Here is a 21,236-nt window from a genome sequence, read left to right on the forward strand (position 1 = left end):
TTTGTCATACTGACTTGTCCAGAGTGTAGCCATTCTTGCAGGTGCACTTGTAGCTGTGGGGCAGGTCGCTGCAATTTTGTGTCTCGTTGCAGTCGTGGTGCCCATTCAGGCATTCATTTTCTGGTGGGCATGACATGAACGCCCAGTCTGCTTTCAGGCCACACAACTCCACCAGTCCTGCAGAGAGGAGAGAGGAGAGGGAAAGAGAGAGGTAGAAAACTGAGCTGTGGGAATACCTTTGTGAAGGAGATCCTCTCTTTAGCACCCACCTATCCCTGCGAAGGCACAGCCAAGAAAGGCCCTGCAAAGGTTTCGAAACAATTATGGCCAGAAACATTACACTGGCACCTGCTTCCCCTGCTGCATGAAACTTCCCACCCTCTGCCTCCCACTGCTCAGCACCCGCTCAACAACCCTCCCAGAATGTGCTGCCAAAATCCCTGGGACCCACCATGGCGAGGACCACTCCGCCCCCCTTCTAGGCAACGCCCTTTGCCATTCTCTCCCCGGAAGCTGCACCAGCCACACCGAGGCTGCTGGATGCAAAGGGCGCACTGCTGGAAATGGGAGCAGGATGGGGTGCAGCTCTCAGACCCGCTCAGCACCCGGCCACACATCCCAGCTGCGCAGCGCATGGGCAGGTAAGTTGGGCTCATACACTGCAGAGAAAGGCAGAGAGAGAGAATACGTTAGTGACTCCCTGGCAGCATCAATGTATTCTGACTGTCCAAATCTAACTCCTGTCACTCCAAAACCTGACGCTAAGTATATTTCTGTCAGCCTTCCCAAGTAGACCAGACAGGAAACACGACCAGATGAGCTAATTCTACTTTATTGTACAGCTACATTAACTGAATCTTGCAAGTCTGAAAGTACAAACCTCCCTCCGTCTCCTTTACAGCCTGAGGAGTTAGGGAGGGTCCCTTCTGAGCCTCTTTCTCCACCCATTATGCAGCTGTGGGCTATGCCCTTTCTTATCTGACCGTTCCCTGGGCAGTATCTCTTCGCCCCATTTCTCAAGGTCTTTTTCACATAGCATTACAATTTCTGCCATCTGCCCATTTTTAAGATGGATTACAAAAAAGGGATTACTGTACACAGAAAGGAAAGACTGGGGAGTTTCCCCAATATTCAGAACCCTTGAACCATCCCTAGAACCAGATGGGAGAGCATTCCCAGAGGGACATCTTTGGCCAATGCTCATGGCCCACCCGCTCCCCGCTGCCCCCAGCAATCACCTGCTGCAGGCTGACGCTCCAGACACACTGCTGCCAGCCCCCATCAGCCCCCTTGGAGCTGAGGCAGTCCCCACAAGTGCTGTGGTTGTGGCAGGGTGTGGGGCAGGCCAGGGGAGGTGAGGACTCCACGGGCATCGGGGAGACATTGAGGAGCGAGTGGCTGAAGCAGGTCCAGTCGTAGGTGGGCTGCACGCTGAGAATGCGGCGGGTCTCCCCTAAGCATTTGGGGAAGAATGGTGAATACCAGGAGCTTTCAAGGCCAGGATCATTCCTCTCTGTCGCCCACCCCCAACCGCTCAACCATAGTAGCCCATCATACTCTGGAGGATGACATTAAGAATGGAAGAGGAGAAACGGGTGTATCTCTCCATAAACTCCACTGAAATGAACAGAAGCTCAGGACAACTTGGGCAAGTCGACATCAACAGTGCTGAGGTCGGGATGCTCTCCAGGGGCCAAAGCTTCTGGGACTGACTCAGTCTCTCCTGGCCTTTCAAGCCATGCAATCTTCAACCAACTCTTCTTGGCTAATTTTACAGTCATTACCCCTCTCCTCCCCCACAATGGCCTTTCTTTTTCCGTATCTCCAAAGAAGCTGCATCTTCTTTCCTGGAGCCCTCTCCCCCTTGCTCCTCACTCGGCAGCCCTTTCCCCACTTCTCTCCTCCCTCGTCCCCTCTTCTCTCCCCACCTCCTCCAGCCACAGGGAGTCCCTCACCGGTGCGCTTGAATTGCCTTGTCCACATGCATTTCCCAGATGCCGTGCACTTGGCACAGTCGGAGGCCTCGCACGAAATCTCCGAGCAGTTGCTGGCCACGAAGATCTCACGCTGATTGATGCGGCAGTCATTCTCCGAGGTGCAGCTGCCGGCACTGCCAATGCATGCGCCCTCAGGGCAGTTGGTGCACCATTTACACTGCGGTAAGGACTGGGGAGCAGAGAGCAGTCATAAAACCACCCAAGGGTTCTAACCCTCAAGCCCTGAACGTGGCTTGACGTGTGTTTCTCTCTGCTATTGGGATCCTCCCTCCTTCCCTTATCCCATTAATCCAGGTCTACCTCTAGAGGCTCTGTTGGTTTGGCCAAAACTACCCAATGCTTTCCTGGCTTGGAAATATTTCTATCTTTCTCTGTTCTTTCTTTATAGATCTCTGAGATAATATGAACAAGCAGAACATGGGGAAAATACTGAACAGCCGCTTTCCTTGTTAATGCTGAAACAGGAAGTCAAAGTAACTTTCTAAAGTCACTTCAAATGGGTTGTAAATGGGTTCCTTTAATATTGCAGCAGAGCTACGCGCTGCCTATCCTTGCTTTCCCTGGCACTAAATATATGTTCCTAACCCCATCATTATTTTATTTTTATTTATTTATGTTTCAAATTTGTCACCGCCCATCTCATTGTGGAGTGACTCTGGGCGGTTTACAGTAAAAATAGAAAAAACAATTAAAATAGATAATTAATTAATTAATTAAAATATGCTAAAAACAAACTTTATAATATAATAATATAATATAATATAATATAATATAATATAATATAATATAATATAATATAATATAATATAATATAATATATTATATTATATTATATTATATTATATTATATTATATTATATTATATTATATAATATATATTATACGGAGGGATTCCTGGGCCAAAACTCTGAGTTAACTCAAACCCATCCTTCTACCTGTCTCCCAAATCCCTCTCTTCTCATCCCCACTTACTATAGAATATAAAATGGGAGGAGGTACCCTGTATTACCATGGTTTGACTGGCAGCTGTAACACCAATCATCACAGTCTGTACTGAGATTGATTCACTAACATAGGGATCTCTCTTGGGCATAATCGCACTAGAACTTCATTCACAAAGTTGGAGGTCCTTTATCAAGACCTACTACATACATCTAATACATACACCAGACTTCTCTACATTCTGCACTGCCTATATCAATGTTTCTCAACCTTGGCAACTTGAAGATGTGTGGACTTCAACTCCCAGAATTCTGGGAGTTGAAGTCCACACATCTCCAAGTTGCCAAAGTTGAGAAACACCAGCTTATATTCACCCCAAATTCTCTCATTACAGGGAGGTGCTGGAGATGTTGGGCCTACGTGCTGCCATTAATCCATCTCTCCTTGGAAAGTGAGAGCAGGATCAAAATGTTTTTGAGCCCCTCTCCATTCAAGGACTGTCCCTGAGTGGGCCCACTGCCAGAACATGGGTAGGCTGCCACTTACAGGAATACCCAGGCTGTGGGCCATGGCCCGAGGATGGTGGGCAAGGCACTCGCTACACGTTCTGAGCCGACGACACTCATCTGCAGATCTTGGGGTGGGGAAACAGGAGATCCCACCAAAGGAACACCCTTGTCTGCAGGAAGAAGAGAAGAGAAACAATGAACTTCAATCGTGAACCAAACTCCCCATTCATTTCTGACCCACACCTGCAATATTCACTCCTCAAGCTCCCCGTGATATTGACTGATCACAGGTGAAATACTCTCAAGAAAGGGACATTCATCTTCTTGTCAATAAATGGGAAAGGAAATAGAATGTAATCCCAAATGAACACAAATGATTAGTAAATAGTATGAAACTGTCTGATGTGGAGATGCTGTGAGGGTTTTTTTTGGAAACTGAAAAGGAGAACTAGAGGGTGACAATTTCTTCTTTTAAAGGAACGGTCTGGTGTGTGATACTGAAATTGTTTGTTTTATGGAGGTAAAGTTTTCTCACTAAATGATCCTGGCACCTGTTATTAAAGAGTTCTAAAAATTAATCCACTGAATGTGCAAATTCAGCAGAGGGCAGATGATATGCAGGGGCATCAGGGAAATCCCAGGATCCAGGCAATCCACAAAGGAGCAATAGGAAAAGTGATGCTTCATCCTCTCTACAGCATGGCTGGCTGGGGAATTCTGGGAGTTGAAGTCCACACATCTTCAAGTCGCCAAGGTTGAGGAACCCTGCTCTAGCCCAACCACAACACACAGAAACCCACTGAAACCAGCCCTCCACCCCTTGAGGATCCCCCAGTCTCCTGAGAGGGATGTAGCCTAACTTCTTATCTTTGGCACCATCCTGGCACCGTTCTCTCCCACCTTTCAGCCGCATCAGCAGAGAGACAGCTGGCATGGCACCAGGTACAGCTGGCATTTGAACCGTTGCAAGCTTCCGGGCTGGAGAAGATAAGGCAAGGGTCGAGAGGCACCGAGAGGGCCAGCATGCGCCCCAGGGCTACCCCACTGAAGCCCCCTGAGAGGTAGAGGCGGCCTCCCACAGAAGCCATGGCGTGGGCAATGGATTCTGTGATGGGCTCCCCCACCACGGCACCAGCTGCAGAGAGGAAAGAAAAAAAATCATTAGTGAGCAAAACACAGAAATGAAGGTATTATTTTAGGGAAACCCAAAGTGCCCCTCTGAGTGCTGGTGACAAGGCAAGCCGAAAGAGAGAGAAAGCATTCAATTTGGCTTCACTCTGCTACAATACAAGTTAAAGAATACAGCAAGGCAGTTGGAAAGTGGCCCCAAAATATGTAAGTCTAACAGAGGGTCTGATGCAGACCCATATTCTCCTCCCTTTGTAAATACATGCATGTACCCACACCCCCAAGAATATTCCCTTCCCTTCCCTTCCCTTCCCTTCCCTTCCCTTCCCTTCCCTTCCCTTCCCTTCCCTTCCCTTCCCCTTCCCCTTCCCCTTCCCCTTCCCCTTCCCCTGGAGACAGCTGCTTGCAAAGCAGAAATGGAATGAAATCATGGACCACTTCTCAGGGCCCAGTCCCAGCTCCCAAATAAGCACTGCCTTCAAATATAATATAATTATTTAGTTTATATGCCACCCGATTCCCAGCAACTGGGAAGTCTGAGGCATTGTGAGATGCTCTTTCATTTCTCTCTATCCCAAGGATAGACTTTATGCTTGACGGATCCCTAACACTTCAGCAAACCTTCTGGACCGTTTTTGTACTAAAAATGCCTCAGTTCTTCAACCTATGGAAATACTTAGCAAATTCAACAGCCATGCCCAAACCTGCTTTGATATGCTTGGTAAGGAAAAAGAATTTGTGACCAGGACAGACAGGGAGGTCCCAGCCCACTCACTTTGTAAGGTCATGCCCAAAGTGCTACATTCTGCACCTGCTGACTGTACTTCACCTGCACTGCTGGGTAGGATCCAAGTATTGCAATTAAGCTGGTAGAAGAAAATGTGGTTGGTGAAATTCTCCCGTTCTGTGCGCCCTCCTATTACCACCATGGTGTCCTTCAGCACAGCTGCCACGTGGAAGAAATGAGCCAGGGGCTGGAGAGGGATGGAGGAGGCACATGGAAGAACTACTTGGTATCCTATTTGCATCCAAATATCATGCTTTGTGATGCTTCATTCTTCCAGGTAGGGTCTACGGATCTCCACCTCCACCCCAGGATTATATTTAGCATTTTTTAAAATGGTTTGCTGATATCAGATTAAAGGTTAGCACCATAAAAATCACACTTTTAAATGTCTTGCTCACTGCCACCATCCCTATGAGATCCAACCACATAATGACCCATCTTGAAGAAACATCTCCCCGTTCTCCCTCCAAAGCCCATCTAGGCATCCATGTTAGTTCTACTGCCAGAGTCTCTCACCTTTGGTCCCTGAGATGGGGCCAATAAGCTCCAGGTCAAGTTGGGATAGTAAAGGCTATAGAGTTCAGGAGAAGCTGAAACCATCTCCACATGGAAACGGTGGCCACCAAAGACATAGACGGCATCTGTGCCCTCATGGTACACAGCCGAGTGACCGTAGAGACCTGGAAAAAAAATCTGGAGTACCAGGTGCACACATCTATGGGTTGGGGGATACTATTTAGTTTTCTGCTCTTCTTTCATTGGCTGATGGATCTTACAAAAACATGGAGATCAGGCATTTTCAGTGCTCTCAATGAATAACCTGCCATGTGGTCTGGGGAATTTGGGGGACTTCCTTTCTTGGAAGTTTTTACAAAAAGAGAGCTGGCTAATATCTCCCAAATGCTTCTAGGTAATGGATCCTAGCATTCCTTTCAACATTTTTGTTTCAATAGCTCCTACATTCTCCTCAGAATTCCTGCTGACACCATCTTGAACATCTACCTGTTGGAGGTGTTCCAGCCTGGTTCCCAGCATGCCAGCTCTCTGATGCCACATTATATTCCAGCAATTTCTTATTGAAGCCATTTTCAGGAGAGTAGCCACCAATGAGGAGCAAGGAGGAGCCTCGCCGCACTGTGAGTGAGTGACCAGCTACAGCTGGGATCAGAGGATCCTAGTGTGGGTGGGAAGAAAAGAGAGAATGCCTGTTGAGCTTAAAGAGAAAAGCAGAGAGAGAGTTGAACAGAAGACGGCTCTTTATTCTCTCCACCAGCTGGAATCATCTGATGATGAATGATACAGGAAGCAGGCCTTCTGTTGGGGCTCCTTTATGGTGGAGAATCATGCCACTGTTTATCAAGGGATAAGACTGTTCCCACGTTTCTGACTGGATATGGATACCATTTCCCTTTCTTTATTGCTCAGGAAGATGATGCCATGAGTAGCAGACCAAGCAGTGTCTCCTCTCCCAATCTGCTATTCTAGATGATTACTTGCTAAAGAGTTAAGAGGAACTGAAGAGTGCTCGCACACACGTGCGCACTCTCTCTCTCTCTCTCTCTCTCTCTCTCATAAAACTGAAAGCTCATACAGAACTGTGATGGGCATGGCAGTTGAGTGCAAAATGAGGAAGAGCAACTTTTGTGCCTATTCTTGTTTCAAGAGCAGGAAGGAGCAGAAGCTGGAGAAGATGCTCAGTTCTGGATATTCTCTACCAGAAAAAAGGAGGATTTCCATCATGTTTTTGAGCAGAGCTTTCCAGGAGCTACTCTTGGCAACAGAACAAACTAAACACACGTCTGATTAAGGAGGGCTGGCCTTCACGGGATCCCACCAAGAGCGCATAGTCTGAGGGAGAAAATCTTACCGGCATAAGCCTCCACTGCAAAGTAGTGAGGTTGAGCAGCCAGAAATCACTGGCCACTCCGTCCGCAGTCAGCCCACCAAGGACATACATGGCCTTGCCTGAGGATATGTAGGCAGCCGCGTGGAAGTACCGGGGATTGGGCCCTGGCCCTCGGTCCTCTGTTCCTGCCAGCATCTGAGTCCAGCGGCGTTCAGCAATGGAGTACCTGTGGAGCCACAGCGCCTTTGGCTGTCATGCCAGCAAAGGCAGGAAGTGTTTGGGGAGGTCCTTTGGGGGATGGGAGAGTCTCTTACCTGTATACGTTACCTAGCATTCCTTCTCGCAGTGACATGCCTCCAAACATCCACAGCGTGGTGTCTGGACCCTCCACCATGGTGTGGCCTAAACGGTGAAGAAAGCGGCTGGCTGTGTCCTTGAAACAAAAATAGATGATGGATGGATAATGAGGCTGAACCCAGCAGTCTCTCATTCTGAACACAAGAATGAAGATTCTTGCATGAAGATCTTCCACGCCCTACTCCCTGGCATCATGGAGACTTCAGGTTTAGAAGATATGAGCTTGTCCACAAAGCACAAGCTCCAGAAATTTTCAAGATCAGCAACGCTGCTTTTATTTATCTATTCAAGAGATATATGTTTGAAGAGCCCTCTGGACAACTAACAGATAAAACATCCATAAAATCTAACTAAGGAGTTAAATACAATTTAAAACTTTGGGAAAACAAAAGAAAAACACCTGTCCTTGGAGCAATTCTACCTGAAAGGGCTTCCAAGTCTGGCTTATCAAATATTCCCTATCAGCTGTACAATCAACTCTTCAGGAAGCTTACAAAAGGGACACTAGTTAAACCTCTGCCAGGGGCAATCATAAAATGAAATAGCTTCCAGAATCTGCAATATGGTAAGTCCTCTAACCTGTGTCCCAGTCAAGCTGAGAGGAAGGAAGTTACTACTTCCAGAGGAAGGAAGTCACTTACAGCGGTCAACTGGGTGTCAATCAAAGTTTCCCAAATGATCTTGTCAGCATCCAGTGGGATGGAGCAGTCAGCCCCAGCAAAGCCATCACTGCAGACACACAGACCCAGCCTCTGGAGAAAGCGAAAAAAAGACAAGGAGTCCATAGGAACAATCACACAGGGCTGGTTCTGCACTGCCATTGCCTTGGGTTTGTTAGGAAAAAGCACCCAAAATGTCAACATCAGTCTATCTCGGACTGGCTAAAGACAACTGTTAATGCAACAGGCTCTTACTCCCTCTAAAATGTGAGCCAAACAGCTCTTCTGCTTTTTTTTCTTTAAGCCACAGGAAGATTGTACAGATAGTTCTTGCTTAATGACTGTTCGCTTAATGACTGGTCCAGGGTCACGATGGCCTTGGGAAAAGTGCTAAATTCAAGATGAATTTATTCTTCCCCCTAGCCACTCTGATGGACTGGGAGGTTTTCTGCATCTTGTTGCTTCAAAATAGGGTAAATATCCTTTGAATATGGATATAATGCATATCCTTTGAATATGCATTAATGACATTAAATTAAATCCCAAGAAAGGACAAATTCCACAACCTGCACCGCTTGTGGAAAATGTGCATGGACATTGCATGCATTGAAATATGCATTCTTTTTCTACTATGGGAGGGCAGACAGTTATGCAACAATCCATGGGCTTTAGAAAGCCAACTCAAATGCATTATTGAAGCAAATCTATCTCAATGGCATAATTTTCTCATATGTTTCATGCCCAGCAATTAGACACTAGACTCTAATTTTTTTGATCTGGCATTCATGACAGCTGCCAAAGTAAGTCTAATGGCTTGGATTTGCCTTGATCTTTCTCTTATTAAACAGATGTACTCACACCCACTTACCCTGTTGCAAACTCCTTGCCCAGCGTGAGTGCTACAGTTGCCTGGGCAGACCTGGAACTTGCAGCTGGGCCCTGTGTAGCCATTCTTGCAGACACAGCGGCCCTCCTGGCATTCCTGGTGGAAGTGGCAGCTGGGCCGGCAACGGTGCACCGTGTAGGTCGCATTGAAGCCTGAAGCCTCACTAGAGTTGGCTTCATAGTAGATGACCAGGAGGCCTGCAAGTTCAGACAAGGACAAAACCAGAGAAGGACCCCAGAGGTGAAAGACTTTTAGCACCGTGGGGAAAAATGTTCTTCTAAAGCAGCTGAAGCTTCAGAGATGTGTCAGGTGAGAAAATACAGATGGGCTTTCCTCAAAGTTTGCTTGGTCTGCCATTCCCACTTTCCCCGTAAACACAGTCTCAGCACCGTGACTATTTCCTAGCCACCTTGCGTCCCACCACCCTGCCCCTTGATCTCTTGCCCATCCAGCCAGTAGGTCTGGAGAAAAGCTGGGTGTGTGTTTGTGTATTCAAGCAACCTGGGACCCTGCTTTATTGGGATCTTGGGTCATAACAAGCTCTATATAGAGGATAAGCCAGTGCTTTTCAACCTCAGCTACTTTAAGATGTGTGGGCTTCAACTCCCATGGCTGACTGGGGAATTCTGGGAGTTGGTCCACACATCTTCACGTTGCCAAGGTTGAAAAGCACTGCATTAGGCAAATGAGGTTATAGCTTCCCTTCAGACCTTCAGCTGGAGAACACAAGAGGGACAAAACTACCTTAGATTACTTCATCCTGCACAGGATTTCAACCCCTTACAGGGTAAGGCACCTTCCTCAACAAGGTGCTCTGACTTTTGCTAACAACAGAAAATGGCCAAATGCCAAAATCCCTAAGGATCTGATGAGCCCCAGAGACCGAACGCTGAGTGAGACAGTCATTACAATAAAAGCAGTGAAAAAGATTCTCGTTTTGCATCAGAGCTGGACTCTCCCAATTTCAACCGTACTCTTTTTCTTCCTACCTGATACTGCTTCAACAGTGACGGGACGGGGATGGCCCTGGCCGCAGAAAGCCCCGATCAGGGTCCGATCCAGCTGGATCAGGCCGGTGTCCAGAAAGTCAGGCACTCCATCAAAGACGTAGATATAGTTATGCTAAGGAGAAATTGAAGGAGAGGAGATGAGATAACACCAACAGAGCTGGAAATGCTGCTTTGTTAGCAAGAGAGCCATACAATCACTGCTGTGAGGTGGGGGGCTATATCTCTCTCTCTCTTGAAAAATCGTATCATTCCTACATCAGTTCTGCCATTTCAATGGTGTGTTCTGGATGAAGGCCGTGTGTCAGAGATGCATTTGAATATACCACCTTTCTACCTTCCCTGTTCTCAGCCAAGTTCATAGCAGATGCAGCATTACTTAGATAGAGCTATGCTGCTATAGGTTGAACGGTGTTAGGACAAGGAGTAGAGGGACACATGACCAAATCTGTGTTTCATTCATGATGGGAAGACTGGAAGCTGCTAAAATATGTAAGAGAGGGAAACATGGGGGATCTGCCAAATTAATCCTTTATACAAAGGGTGAGACTTAGAGTTGATGACAGATTTCAGTAGCTCCTACACCAAATGCTCTCTGATGAGTAGGAAGAGACAGAACCCTCCCAGATTCTTCACTGTGACCTAAGAAACTAATTTTAAAGCAGAAAGGAGCTTTTATGCTTTTACAGTATGATTTTAAGAAGTACAGCCTGCTTTCAGGCAAAACTGCCCACATTTCAGGTCAAACTGGATATTCTGTTTTTGCAAGCTTTGCAATTTGTCTCCCCCTGCTCCTTCCAAGCACAAACTCAAAATTTGCACCATCCGTTGCCACAACTTGCCTCAAGAAGCAACCTCCAGGCTCACACGCATGTTATCCCTGCCGCTTACCATACAAAGGGTGTCTGGCTGAATAGAGAGTGTGATTGTTGGGCAGCTTTGCTCAGGCCGGCAGGGTTGGATGTCAGTACCCGTTGACAACACCCAGACGCAGTACGAGAGCCCGTGAGGGAGGGGCCCCCCAGCCCGCTGAGAGCTCAGGGAAGAAGAGGAAGAGAGGTTGAGAAGCAAGGTGCGCCCCACACACTCCTGATAGCAAATGCCACCATTTCTGCAAGAGAAAAAAATCCACAGAAAATATGGGTTCATGTTCACACACCCCAAGGCTTAGAAAAATTAGAAGTCTGCTACCGTATAATCAAAATTCTGGGAAGACTGCGGCCTCACATCTTAAAGAAACAGCCAGCAGGCTTAAGACACATTTGGGTTTAAAAATATATCTGTATTAGCAACAATTTCCTTCCAGTATGACTCAGATTAGACCTGGTGATAAAAGAAAGGGCAACCTATGATTAGCTTCAACCCAATTCCAAACAAGTACTAGTGGCCCAGGGTTGAAATGGAAAGAGCAGAATTAGCCCTTCTATCATCACTTCCCCATTAATCTCAGTGCCCTTAAGTTAAACTGGAACACAGGAAAAGACAAAGGTAACCCGTGATTTGTCAGGAACAGAACTGCCTTGCTGACCAGCAATGAGCCAGACAGACAAGCCCAAAGAAAGGAGCGGTTCCTTTTGCTCCTTTCTTCCTGGCCTATCACAGTTCAGAAACAGGTGACTTCCACCTCTGGAGGCTCAGTGGCTTTTACAGGCAATATGCCCTGGCTTCTTTCAAGCAACATTCAAGAGAGGCGCTCCCAGCCCAGACTCTCACCTGGGGTCCCCAGAGTAGCCGGGGGCACAGCGCTCACAGTGCAGCCCTTCAGTGGGTGGGGTGCAGTAACAGGCTCCCGTGGCACTGTGGCAATAGCCCATCTCTTCCAGGCCATGCTCGTTGCAGGTGCATTCGCGGCAGCCACTCTGGGTGGTGGCATTCCCGTAGCTGCCTGGTCGGCAAAGGTGGCAATGTTCACCGTAGGTCCAGTCTATGCACACCCATACAGAGAAGTAAAATTGTGGGGAGAGAAAGACAGGTAGAATGAAGCACAAAGGCAGGGGATAAAGAACAGAAGATCCACCCACTCATAATCTACCAGAGTTGAGTTGGGCACCCTGTTTCCAAGGCTGCTTGCAGCTCCTAAAATTAAGTCCCTGAGTCTTCCAAAAGTTGCAGCCAAACTGCAATTATTATAGCCAAAGGAAAAAATTACTAAACACAGACCAGGAGAAAACCCTATTATTACATTTAATTTTCATTCAATGTGAAGGGAAATGCAATAAACCCCAAATGTTGTTTTTATCTTGCTCCACCCATTATGCCTAGGAGTGTGGCCTTCAGCCCCAAATTGTACACCCCTGTTTTAAACGGCCATGCCCCATGATGGTGCTCCATAAAAGTGGAAGCAAACATAGCAATGGCTTTCTGAAGCAAGCGTTGGGGAAGCTGGGACTCACTTTGGCACTCATCGCAAAAACCAGGCCCCTTGGTGTTGCAGCTGCTGTGGAAATGGCACCCACAATCCAAGTTGCACTGCACTCCACTGGGTGGAGGAGTAGCCCCTGTGACAAGCTCAGTGGTCCAGCCTAAGTCACACAAACAGGTGAAGTTGGGGGCCCCGCTGCATTCTCCGTGGGCACACTCATCATAGCACCTGGAGGTGGGAGAAAAAAAGAAGGTTCATAGAAGAATCCCATCAGCCTCTACTTGATCCAATTAGCTCCACTCATGGTGGGCCTGGCATCATCCAGAACTAGAGCTGCTAACTGAACAAAGATAGGTTGCTCAGATGCTCCAAGGGTTAAAAGGCAGACAGTAAAATCAATCTTTAAATAAAATTCCTACTACCAAAAGCTCAATACATAAGGACATTGTTAAGATACCAAAGGAAAGCATAAGAATTTGCAACTAAATAAATAAAAACTCCCACCGTTTATAGATGGAAAGGTAATCTTTGCCATTTCTTTTCCTTCCCTAGAACAGTAGTATATGTCCTCACAAAGTTAATAATAAGCATCTCCTTAACAATCACGTATCCTGATTAAAATCAATCTGGCCAGTCACACAAGTGAAGCACCATGTAATAAATCCAAAGATTAAATGGATTACAGCTTGCTTCATGACAGATTTAAAGCTTTTGTGGATAAAATTTTAAATGTGAACCCTCTGGAAAACTGGAAAGTACCACAGAGGACAGAATGGGCAGAAGGAAGGAAGGAAGGAAGGAAGGAAGGAAGGAAGGAAGGAAGGAAGGAAGGAAGGAAGGGAGGGAGGGAGGGAGGGAGGGAGGGAGGGAGGGAGGGAGGGAGGGAGGGGGGAAAGAGAGAGGGGAGGGAGGGAGGGAGGGAGGATGTGGGGGAGAGAGAGACAGGGAAGGAAGGAAGGAAGGAAGGAAGGAAGGAAGGAAGGAAGGAAGGAAGGAAGGGAGGGAGGGAGGGAGGGAGGGAAGGGAAGGTGGGTGGGTCAGTCTATTCTTCAAAAAAAGTAAACAGTCAAATTAAGGCCCTTTCAACTGTCTTGATCCTGGGGAAAATCTAGCTATGTGGTCACTAAGAGTCAACACCGACTTGATGGCACAAAACCATCAACTCTTTAGGGTTCCTACATAGAAGCGTAACTAGAAAAATGTAATCTGCAACTGTCCCGGTGCTTGGAGTCTGGAAGGAATGTTTAGCACTATGTTTCTGCAGAAGTTCCTTCCAGTGATAGGAGGAAAGAGAAGGGGATGTCCACACAAACAGAGCCTCTCTAAAATGGGAAGCACAGCACAAATCCACAGAGGACATGCACCTTTTACCATTTTGGTGTCGTCCTGCCTAGCAACCATCTCTGGTTCTTGCACTAGCCAAGTTCAAAGGGTTCCCACCCACCCCAAATATTCCAAAGCCACGCGCACTCACGTTTGGTTGCAGAAAGACACCCCATCGCCTGCATAACCTCGGTTGCAGTGACACTGAAAGGAGTCCGGCGTGTTCTTGCACCTGGCAAAGGAATGGCAGTTGGCCAATTCCAGGCGGCATTCGTCCACATCTGGACACTGCCCATACGACCACTGTGCGGGGTGGGTGGGAGGCAGTCCGTGGGACTCCCAAAGGGCCACCGAGCAGTTCCAGAAGGTGCTGAGGCCTGAGAAATCCCCTGGAAGGCACCTACAGAGGAAGTCAACAAAAGCCATTCAACTCACAACACTCCGAAGATTGTCCCTTTTTTTTTCAACCACAGTCTTCTGCTTCTGAACAACTGGCTGTATGATGAGGGAAACATTCAACAAGTAGCTTTTCTTCCCCATCAATAAAGTTATTGAGATAAACTATGACTTTTGGTTTTTTTATTCTCACCAACACAAGCAACAAACCCCTCTGGCAAGACCAACACAGAAGACTAAAATCTTCTCTTTAACCAGACATTCAAAGCCATGAGGACTAGTACACTGATGTTAAAACTACTGAAATTAAACCTGACATTCCCATATCCGTGTATGCAGATTAACAGCCCCACTCTATACTAACTTTCTTTGCTCCTAGAACCACTCACACTGAACAAAGGTTCTGACCACATCATGGTCACAAGGTCAAGGGAGGAAAAAATAAAATACTCTGAGCCCTTGGCTCACCTGCCCAAGGTAGGGTTGTCTGAGTTGCCACACCAGCCACATTCAAAGTTTTGCAGACATTCACGACAGGTGTTGAACCGGGTGCAGTCCAGGCATTGTGGCACAGAGTGAACACTGGATGAGAAGAGAAATCACTCAACTATTCACACGATTCTGTGGACATAAACTAACACCCAGAGTTGTGAATCTCAGCTTTTCCTTCATACAAATGAAATGACTGGTCCTTTGTCTCATCCTTTCTTTCTTACTTTCACAGATGCTCACAGGTACAAAAATCCAACATTCTGATTTTTTTCAGTCAGTGATAGTCTCCTCCAGATTTAGTGAGCCAGAAGGAGCAAGTTTTGGCTTAGGAAAAAAAAAATCTCTCTCTAACTGTGTAACTACAGACAAGGAGAGGGAGACCTGAAGAGGCAGCCAGCGAAAGACATCCTTCCTCGATTGGAACGTTCCTGGTTCAAGTGGATGTTTAAAAAGTCTGTTCAAAGTGCTAGATTTTTATGGCTTTTTATTAATGCTGCCAATTGAAAAATTAAGAGTTAATTAAATGAAATTAAATAAGATTTCTCTACTTGGCCATAGAACTGTTAATAGGAGGGTGAAAGGCTCGATAGAAAAAAAAAAGAGAAACCGCAACAAGAAAACAAAGGTCATTTTCAGTGGTTCCTCTGAATGAGGTATGAGAAGAGACAGTCATGATGCCAAGTAAGTCACTGTGGAGCAGGCCTAATCTTTCAGCTGCTATTGCCTCCTTCCACTTTCCATTTCCTTCATCCAGTGCTTGACAGAGGGCAAGCGTCAGGTGATTCTTTCCCCATAATGATGTCTAAGAGCCTGGCTCTCTCAACCTGCCACCTAGCTGGAGAAAAGAGCCCCCTTAGATATGTGCTTAAGGGGGCAAAGGAACATGACTTCTTGACCCCCAATGCTTGCTTTGGACCAGCTGCCTCCAACATACCTGTCATACCACCCACGGCAATCCCCATAGGGGTATTTAGCCAGGTAGGCAGCAAAGAAGAAACAGCTCCGTGTGGACTGGCACCACGCACACTGGCTGGAATTGGACAGACACTCGGAGCATGTGGTACGCCTGGGAGGAGCAGGGAGAAACAGGCATGCCAATCTCTGTATACTCAGAAACGTTTCCCACATCACCCACGTCTTACCATTCCCAAACCAAAAATCAACCCTTGAATCTGGACCTCACGCAAAATACCGCCCAGGCTGGTTAAGGACGAGAAAGGGCAGAGGGATAAACCCATGGGGCTTGTTTTGGCCCGGACAGCCCTGCCCTCAGCCTTTCAGCTTGTTCTGTGGACAGATCCTGAAAGATCTGGAATGGCCCCTGTCCTCTCAGCACACTCACTGATTGCAGAGCGTGGGACAATCCTTGGGAGAGCGGATGGCACTGGGAAGGCGGCCCCGGCGACTGCAAAGGAAATCTCCCTTTTTACTGCTGTTCACTTGCCACTCGCAGAACGGATCCTGGAGGAGAGAACGAAGCCGATCTGCTTACAAGGTCACAACAGCCAGCGCTGGCTTGAGAAAGCAAGCAGTTAGCTGCAAGGCGGCTTCTCGCAGAGACACAGCAGAAGAATGCCAAGTCTACAGTAGGGACTGAGTATCTTACACTGCTTCTAGAAAGCAAACGCTAGTTCTTGGCTTTAAAGACAAGTGAAAGCCTCAACTTTAGACTCCCTCAGCTTAACACTCATGCCTAGAAAACAAAACTCTCTTTACTGAACCAGTGTGAAAAATCATGATGCCCAGAATGGAGATGCTTGGTATGCCAATGTTTTCTGTGTTTTACCAGTTGTTGTTGTAAGAAATTTAGCCCACAGAAACTGACAGCTGCAGAAGTCCACAGCTGGCCACCCCTTGACTCAGACTGCTCACGGAAATCAGCTCTTAGGAGTCAAGTAGATCGTGCAAATATTGCATTTTAATTGGTTCTGCATCTTTGCCATAAGGCTGCAAACTGCCCTGTCTCTAGCCTACCCCACAAAACAACACAGATTTGTATGACTTTTGGTACCACTTCTTCATCCATGTTTGAAATCAAGAGTTCTTCTAAAACATCTATCCAAGGGGTATCCTTCTCTCCATGCACATCCCTAGCTTAAAGCCCAACGGATATCCCAGTCACTGCATTGCATGTAAACCCTTTCTTCCCTTCAATGCAGAATTTTTCCCAAAGAAAAATCTTTTCCCACCTTACTACATGTGTGGCAGTCACGATAGTCTTCACACAAGATACAGTTGCCAGGGACCAGGATAAGGCGCACATTGCCAGCACCGCAGCCCCCCACATCATCCTCATGGGCTAATCGTCGATGGCAGGAGGAGCTGAGGGGGCACCACCCACAGCCCTGATCAGCCAGGCAAGCTAGACACGAATGGTAAGTGGCACACAGCTCGGATCGATAGGGCTCCAGAAAAAAATAGGAGATTTCCTGGACAAGGAAGGTTGGAGAGTTCTCAGGAATGAGGGCTACCCAGAATTAAGCATCACAAATCTCCCTGGCTGTTGGAGTCAAGTTCCCAATATTCCAACAACACTATGACGTAGGCCTGGCCCTATCTCCAGGCCTGCATCCCTCCCCCAACTCTCTGTCCACCTCCCACCCTCCCTCCCTTCCATTTTATATTATGTATTTTATTTGTTTTATCTATTTTATTGTAAGCCACCCAGAGTCATGTATGTGAGGGGGTGGCTATATAAATCAAATAAATTAATAGTTATAGTCGTCCTGTGCCAGTGGTTTCCTGATCTTTCTCATAGGGCTGATACTACAGAGAAGCCAAGATACTCACGCTGCCCCCTGGTACTCCTGTACGATCCCAGATGAGGGTCAATTCGCTGGTTTGTCCGTTGCCAGAGTTATTGAGATGGCCTTCAACCAGCACCGCGTACTTATTTCCTCTTTCGGTGCTGGGGAAGAGGCGTTCAGCCCCAGGACGCTGCAGTCGCCGTTTATCCTTTTCTTGCTGCACTGCCCAGCTGCCCACTTCCTCCTGCAGGAGAAGCAACCCGGGATAAGAAGACAATCACAGTTGAAAGTTCTAACATTTCTGATAATGTTTTTAGTTTAATCCTCACTTTTTATCTTTCCACAATGACTGTTTTTTTAATCTATTTGTTGTTTTATTTAATTGTTGTACGCCACCCAGAGTTGCTTTGTGTGAGATGGGTGGCTATATAAATGTGACAAGTAAATAAAATAAATAAATAAAAGGTTGAAACGCTAAGAACTGCATTTGGATAAGCAAGCCAGAAGGAATTCAGCTGGCAAATCCACAGTCCATTGACTGGATCCGTGATGATCAGAAACAAGACTTGATTCTCTTCCAAACCAGAGCAGGCCTGCAGCTTGAGTACGCCTCTTTCACAGCGATGTTTTCATGCAGTCAGCCCTTTCTGTAATTCCCCCACTGCTATACATTTCCAGCCTTAGGGAGAACACCGCTTCCAACAACGCAAGCAAGAAAGCATGCCCTTACCAGCTCTGATGCACCAGGGAATCGGGCTAATTTAGCAACTACAAACAGACGCTGGATGCGTGCCCAAATGGAGATGTCTTCAGCAGGTCCAGAACTGCTCACCAGGGGGTGGATGAATCCCTTGTAGACCAGCGAGACATCCATCTCTGTGCTGGGATTAAGGGTGATAGTGGTGCTTCGGACAATGGAGACCTATGGTAAGCAAGTAAGTGTTTGGCCCAAGCTCTTGTAGTGTCCATTTTGGAGGCTCCGGATGAGGGGAGGCTGCTAGAAGCCCCAGGCCAAGAAGCCTAACAGCATTCTGGCAGTCTTCTAAGACTGGCCCTCAAAAGAGGACAGCAGCCACTACAAATCCAGATTCCCAAGTAAAACCCAGATTGCTGAGGTTCAAAAAGATGAACAAGGAGGCACCTTTCCTGCCCAGATCATCATGCAGGATAAGTACAAATTTATCACAAAACCCTTTGTTCAGTACATTCCCCTTTCTCCTTCTGATGGCAATTAAAAATTCTTCTGAATGTTAACCCTGCAACCCTTTCCAGTCAGAGAGTTGCTCTGGTAGCTCAGGAATATGGGTTTCACAATTAACAGACATATAGTTTAGGGGGCCTTTCAGACAGTCACTCACACCCTAGTCACCTCAGGGCTTGACTACTGCAACGCATTCTACATGGGGCTGCCCTTGAAGACCACCAAGAAACTTCAACTGGCCCAGAATGCAGCTGCATGAGCACTGATAGGCATGCCTTGGTATGCCTAAGTAACACTTCTGCTTCACGAGCTACACTGGTTGCCAGTTTGCTTCTGGGTGCAATTCAAGGTACTGTTTATTACCTATAAACCTTTACATGGCATAGGGCCTAGTTACTTGAGGAACTGCCTGCCTCCCTTGGCATCTGCCTGACCAATTCGATTCTGCAGGGTTGGCACGCTCCAGGTTCCTTTGATTAAACAACGTCACCTGTCGGGAACCCGGAAGCATGCCTTCTCTGGAACAGCACCTGCCCCTTGGAACAAGGTTCCCCTGAGACGCAGATGGCCTCCGTTCTGCTGTTGTTCAGAAGAGCGGTGAAGACCTGGCTCTTCACCCAGGCCCTTGGCGAGGGAGAGTGAGATCCCTCCCTTTTTTTTAACCTGGTCTGTCTTTTATCTTTTATCAGTTTTACTGTAATTTATTTGATTGTTGCATAAAGACTCCCACTATGCATTTCCCCAGTCAGAGGAACACACTGGAGTCGTGCTCCAGCCCTTTACCTTGTCAGGCTGGGAGTCATTGCGCGGCTGCTGATAGGTAATGAGATGAAGGCCGGGCAAGAAATCTTCGTGCTGGCATTGGCCCAAGGAGGTGATAAAGGAGGATTGAGGCCCCCACCAGCCATAAGTTCCTGAAATCTTCTCTACTTGGCATCTGCTCTGTTCTGGGAAAGGAAAAGGAAGCCTTTTAGAGAAAGGCAGGGACATCTGGAGATAAGGTCAAAAAAGTCAAGATGGCAACCTCAACTGCACATTTAAAGCCCAGAGCCATTTTTATGTGTGACACACACAGCACACAGAAAAAGAGGTGGGACTTCAGTTTCAGCCACAATCCTGACTTTTTTTGATTCTCCCAGCTCAGAAAAGGGTTATTCAGAAACATCCCAAGGCCCTGTTCAGATGTGTGGAAGTTCCACTTTCCTACGGCAAGAGAAGTTGTTTGGTGGACTTCCCTGGAGAAAATGCTACTTTCACAATAAAGGAAAGGGGGGCACTAGGAAGGTCAGGGAATGCTGTAAGTAACCAACATTGGGCATTTATAGAATGCTAGTAGGATTCTGGCTTCATATCTTAACATTCTCTTCCAGCATACAGCAAAGCATGGACAGGCTACCCTAAAACCTCATCCCTAAAATGAAGGCTTGTGGCACGAGGCAGAACTGTCCAGTCTGGCTACCTTACCTGAGATAGGCATGCAGGTCTCATTTTGCACACACCAGCCAAAGGGTTCCGAAGCCCGGGGCAGAGAAGCACTGGTGCCACCAAAGGCCAGGCATGATTGACAGTCCACTAAGAGTCGCGCCAGGCCCAGACAGCCAGTGTTGGGGCACTAAAGAATGAGGGGTGCAGGGAGAAAGAGCACCAGTCAGGATGTGAGCAGCCAAATGCTTTCTGTGGACAAAGTATCAGAAATTATGTCTTTCGGTCCAGCCACCAAGACTGTACAGAGCAGTGTTTCTCAACCTTGGTCACTTGAAGATGTGTGGACTTCTGTCTGTTATTCTGTTATTTCCAAAATAACAGACAGGTCCCATGCAATCTGCAGGAGTCCAGAAGCAGCCGCTAAATATCCACTAGTGTCATTCGCTGCCGTTTGTGTCAGGTGTGTTTCCAGGGTACTCACTGGGTTGTGGTGTTGGGTGCTCTGACAACCTCGGGAACACCAGGTGCATTCTGGGTCCTTGGCACATGTGCTTTCTTCTGTGTAAATAGAGCAGTAATCCAGATGATACTGGGGCCAGGAGAGAAGAAAAGTTGGTCAGTGATATTTCATATTGATCTGGCAACTAGGAAAAATTTTCCTAGGCCCATCCTTAATGCACCTACTTTAGTCTGTTGTCAAACTGATCTGCAGTGTTATTTTAATTAGTTTGCTTACCTGCTTCTGCCAACTTAGTTGGTTGTGGTCTAAAGAACAACAGCTTTCTCAGATTTGTTGTTTGATTAGCTAATTGCATGCATGTATATCTGAAGATATGAAGACATTTCTTGGAGGACCCCCCAACACCAGAACGTGGTAACAGGGGCTCCTCAGAGGAACATCTTTTTCTGGCAATACAAACTCCCTTCCAGATACGTTTCAGAGCTGTCAGTCTACCTGTTCTTAACCCGTCTTCTTTTATCCAATTTTTAGCAGTACATCACATGGTTTATTTGTTGTTTTTATCTGTTCAGTTTCTCTTTTTCAAAGGAGCTTAGCGCAGCAACAAAGTACTTGCTTTGCATGCATACAGTCTACAGGCCACTCTAGCACCTCCAGGTAGGACTAGGAAAGAATCAGTATTGGGTTAAATGAACCCAAGCATAGAATCTTG

The 21,236-nt window shown here is 47.0% G+C and overlaps 1 protein-coding gene across 3 annotated transcripts in view; it reads right to left on the bottom strand.

Annotated features, from left to right (window-relative positions):
• Window positions 1–21,236, bottom strand: part of MEGF8 (multiple EGF like domains 8) — a 38,925-nt gene that overhangs the window by 6,548 nt on the left and 11,141 nt on the right. For all 3 annotated transcript variants that reach the window (XM_007430445.4, XM_088139883.1, XM_088139884.1), the window contains 27 exons: window positions 20,546–20,653; window positions 20,104–20,251; window positions 19,423–19,586; window positions 18,169–18,360; window positions 17,482–17,682; window positions 16,881–17,120; window positions 16,034–16,152; window positions 15,626–15,757; window positions 14,668–14,781; window positions 13,955–14,203; window positions 12,512–12,708; window positions 11,832–12,042; window positions 11,010–11,229; window positions 10,101–10,233; window positions 9,094–9,308; window positions 8,208–8,318; window positions 7,524–7,642; window positions 7,231–7,435; window positions 6,366–6,537; window positions 5,880–6,043; window positions 5,406–5,550; window positions 4,349–4,583; window positions 3,486–3,618; window positions 1,956–2,166; window positions 1,239–1,453; window positions 452–659; window positions 15–177 (listed from right to left, as the gene is read on the bottom strand). In XM_007430445.4, coding sequence (XP_007430507.2) covers window positions 15–177; window positions 452–659; window positions 1,239–1,453; window positions 1,956–2,166; window positions 3,486–3,618; window positions 4,349–4,583; window positions 5,406–5,550; window positions 5,880–6,043; window positions 6,366–6,537; window positions 7,231–7,435; window positions 7,524–7,642; window positions 8,208–8,318; window positions 9,094–9,308; window positions 10,101–10,233; window positions 11,010–11,229; window positions 11,832–12,042; window positions 12,512–12,708; window positions 13,955–14,203; window positions 14,668–14,781; window positions 15,626–15,757; window positions 16,034–16,152; window positions 16,881–17,120; window positions 17,482–17,682; window positions 18,169–18,360; window positions 19,423–19,586; window positions 20,104–20,251; window positions 20,546–20,653 — 4,724 coding nt within the window. The remainder of the gene's footprint in view (window positions 1–14; window positions 178–451; window positions 660–1,238; window positions 1,454–1,955; window positions 2,167–3,485; window positions 3,619–4,348; window positions 4,584–5,405; window positions 5,551–5,879; window positions 6,044–6,365; window positions 6,538–7,230; window positions 7,436–7,523; window positions 7,643–8,207; window positions 8,319–9,093; window positions 9,309–10,100; window positions 10,234–11,009; window positions 11,230–11,831; window positions 12,043–12,511; window positions 12,709–13,954; window positions 14,204–14,667; window positions 14,782–15,625; window positions 15,758–16,033; window positions 16,153–16,880; window positions 17,121–17,481; window positions 17,683–18,168; window positions 18,361–19,422; window positions 19,587–20,103; window positions 20,252–20,545; window positions 20,654–21,236) is intronic.

The sequence above is a fragment of the Python bivittatus genome, unplaced genomic scaffold (genome assembly GCF_059951505.1).
Source record: "Python bivittatus isolate LINGU-HERP-01145 unplaced genomic scaffold, Pbiv_v1 ctg000310_np1212, whole genome shotgun sequence".
Classification (NCBI taxonomy): domain Eukaryota; kingdom Metazoa; phylum Chordata; class Lepidosauria; order Squamata; family Pythonidae; genus Python; species Python bivittatus.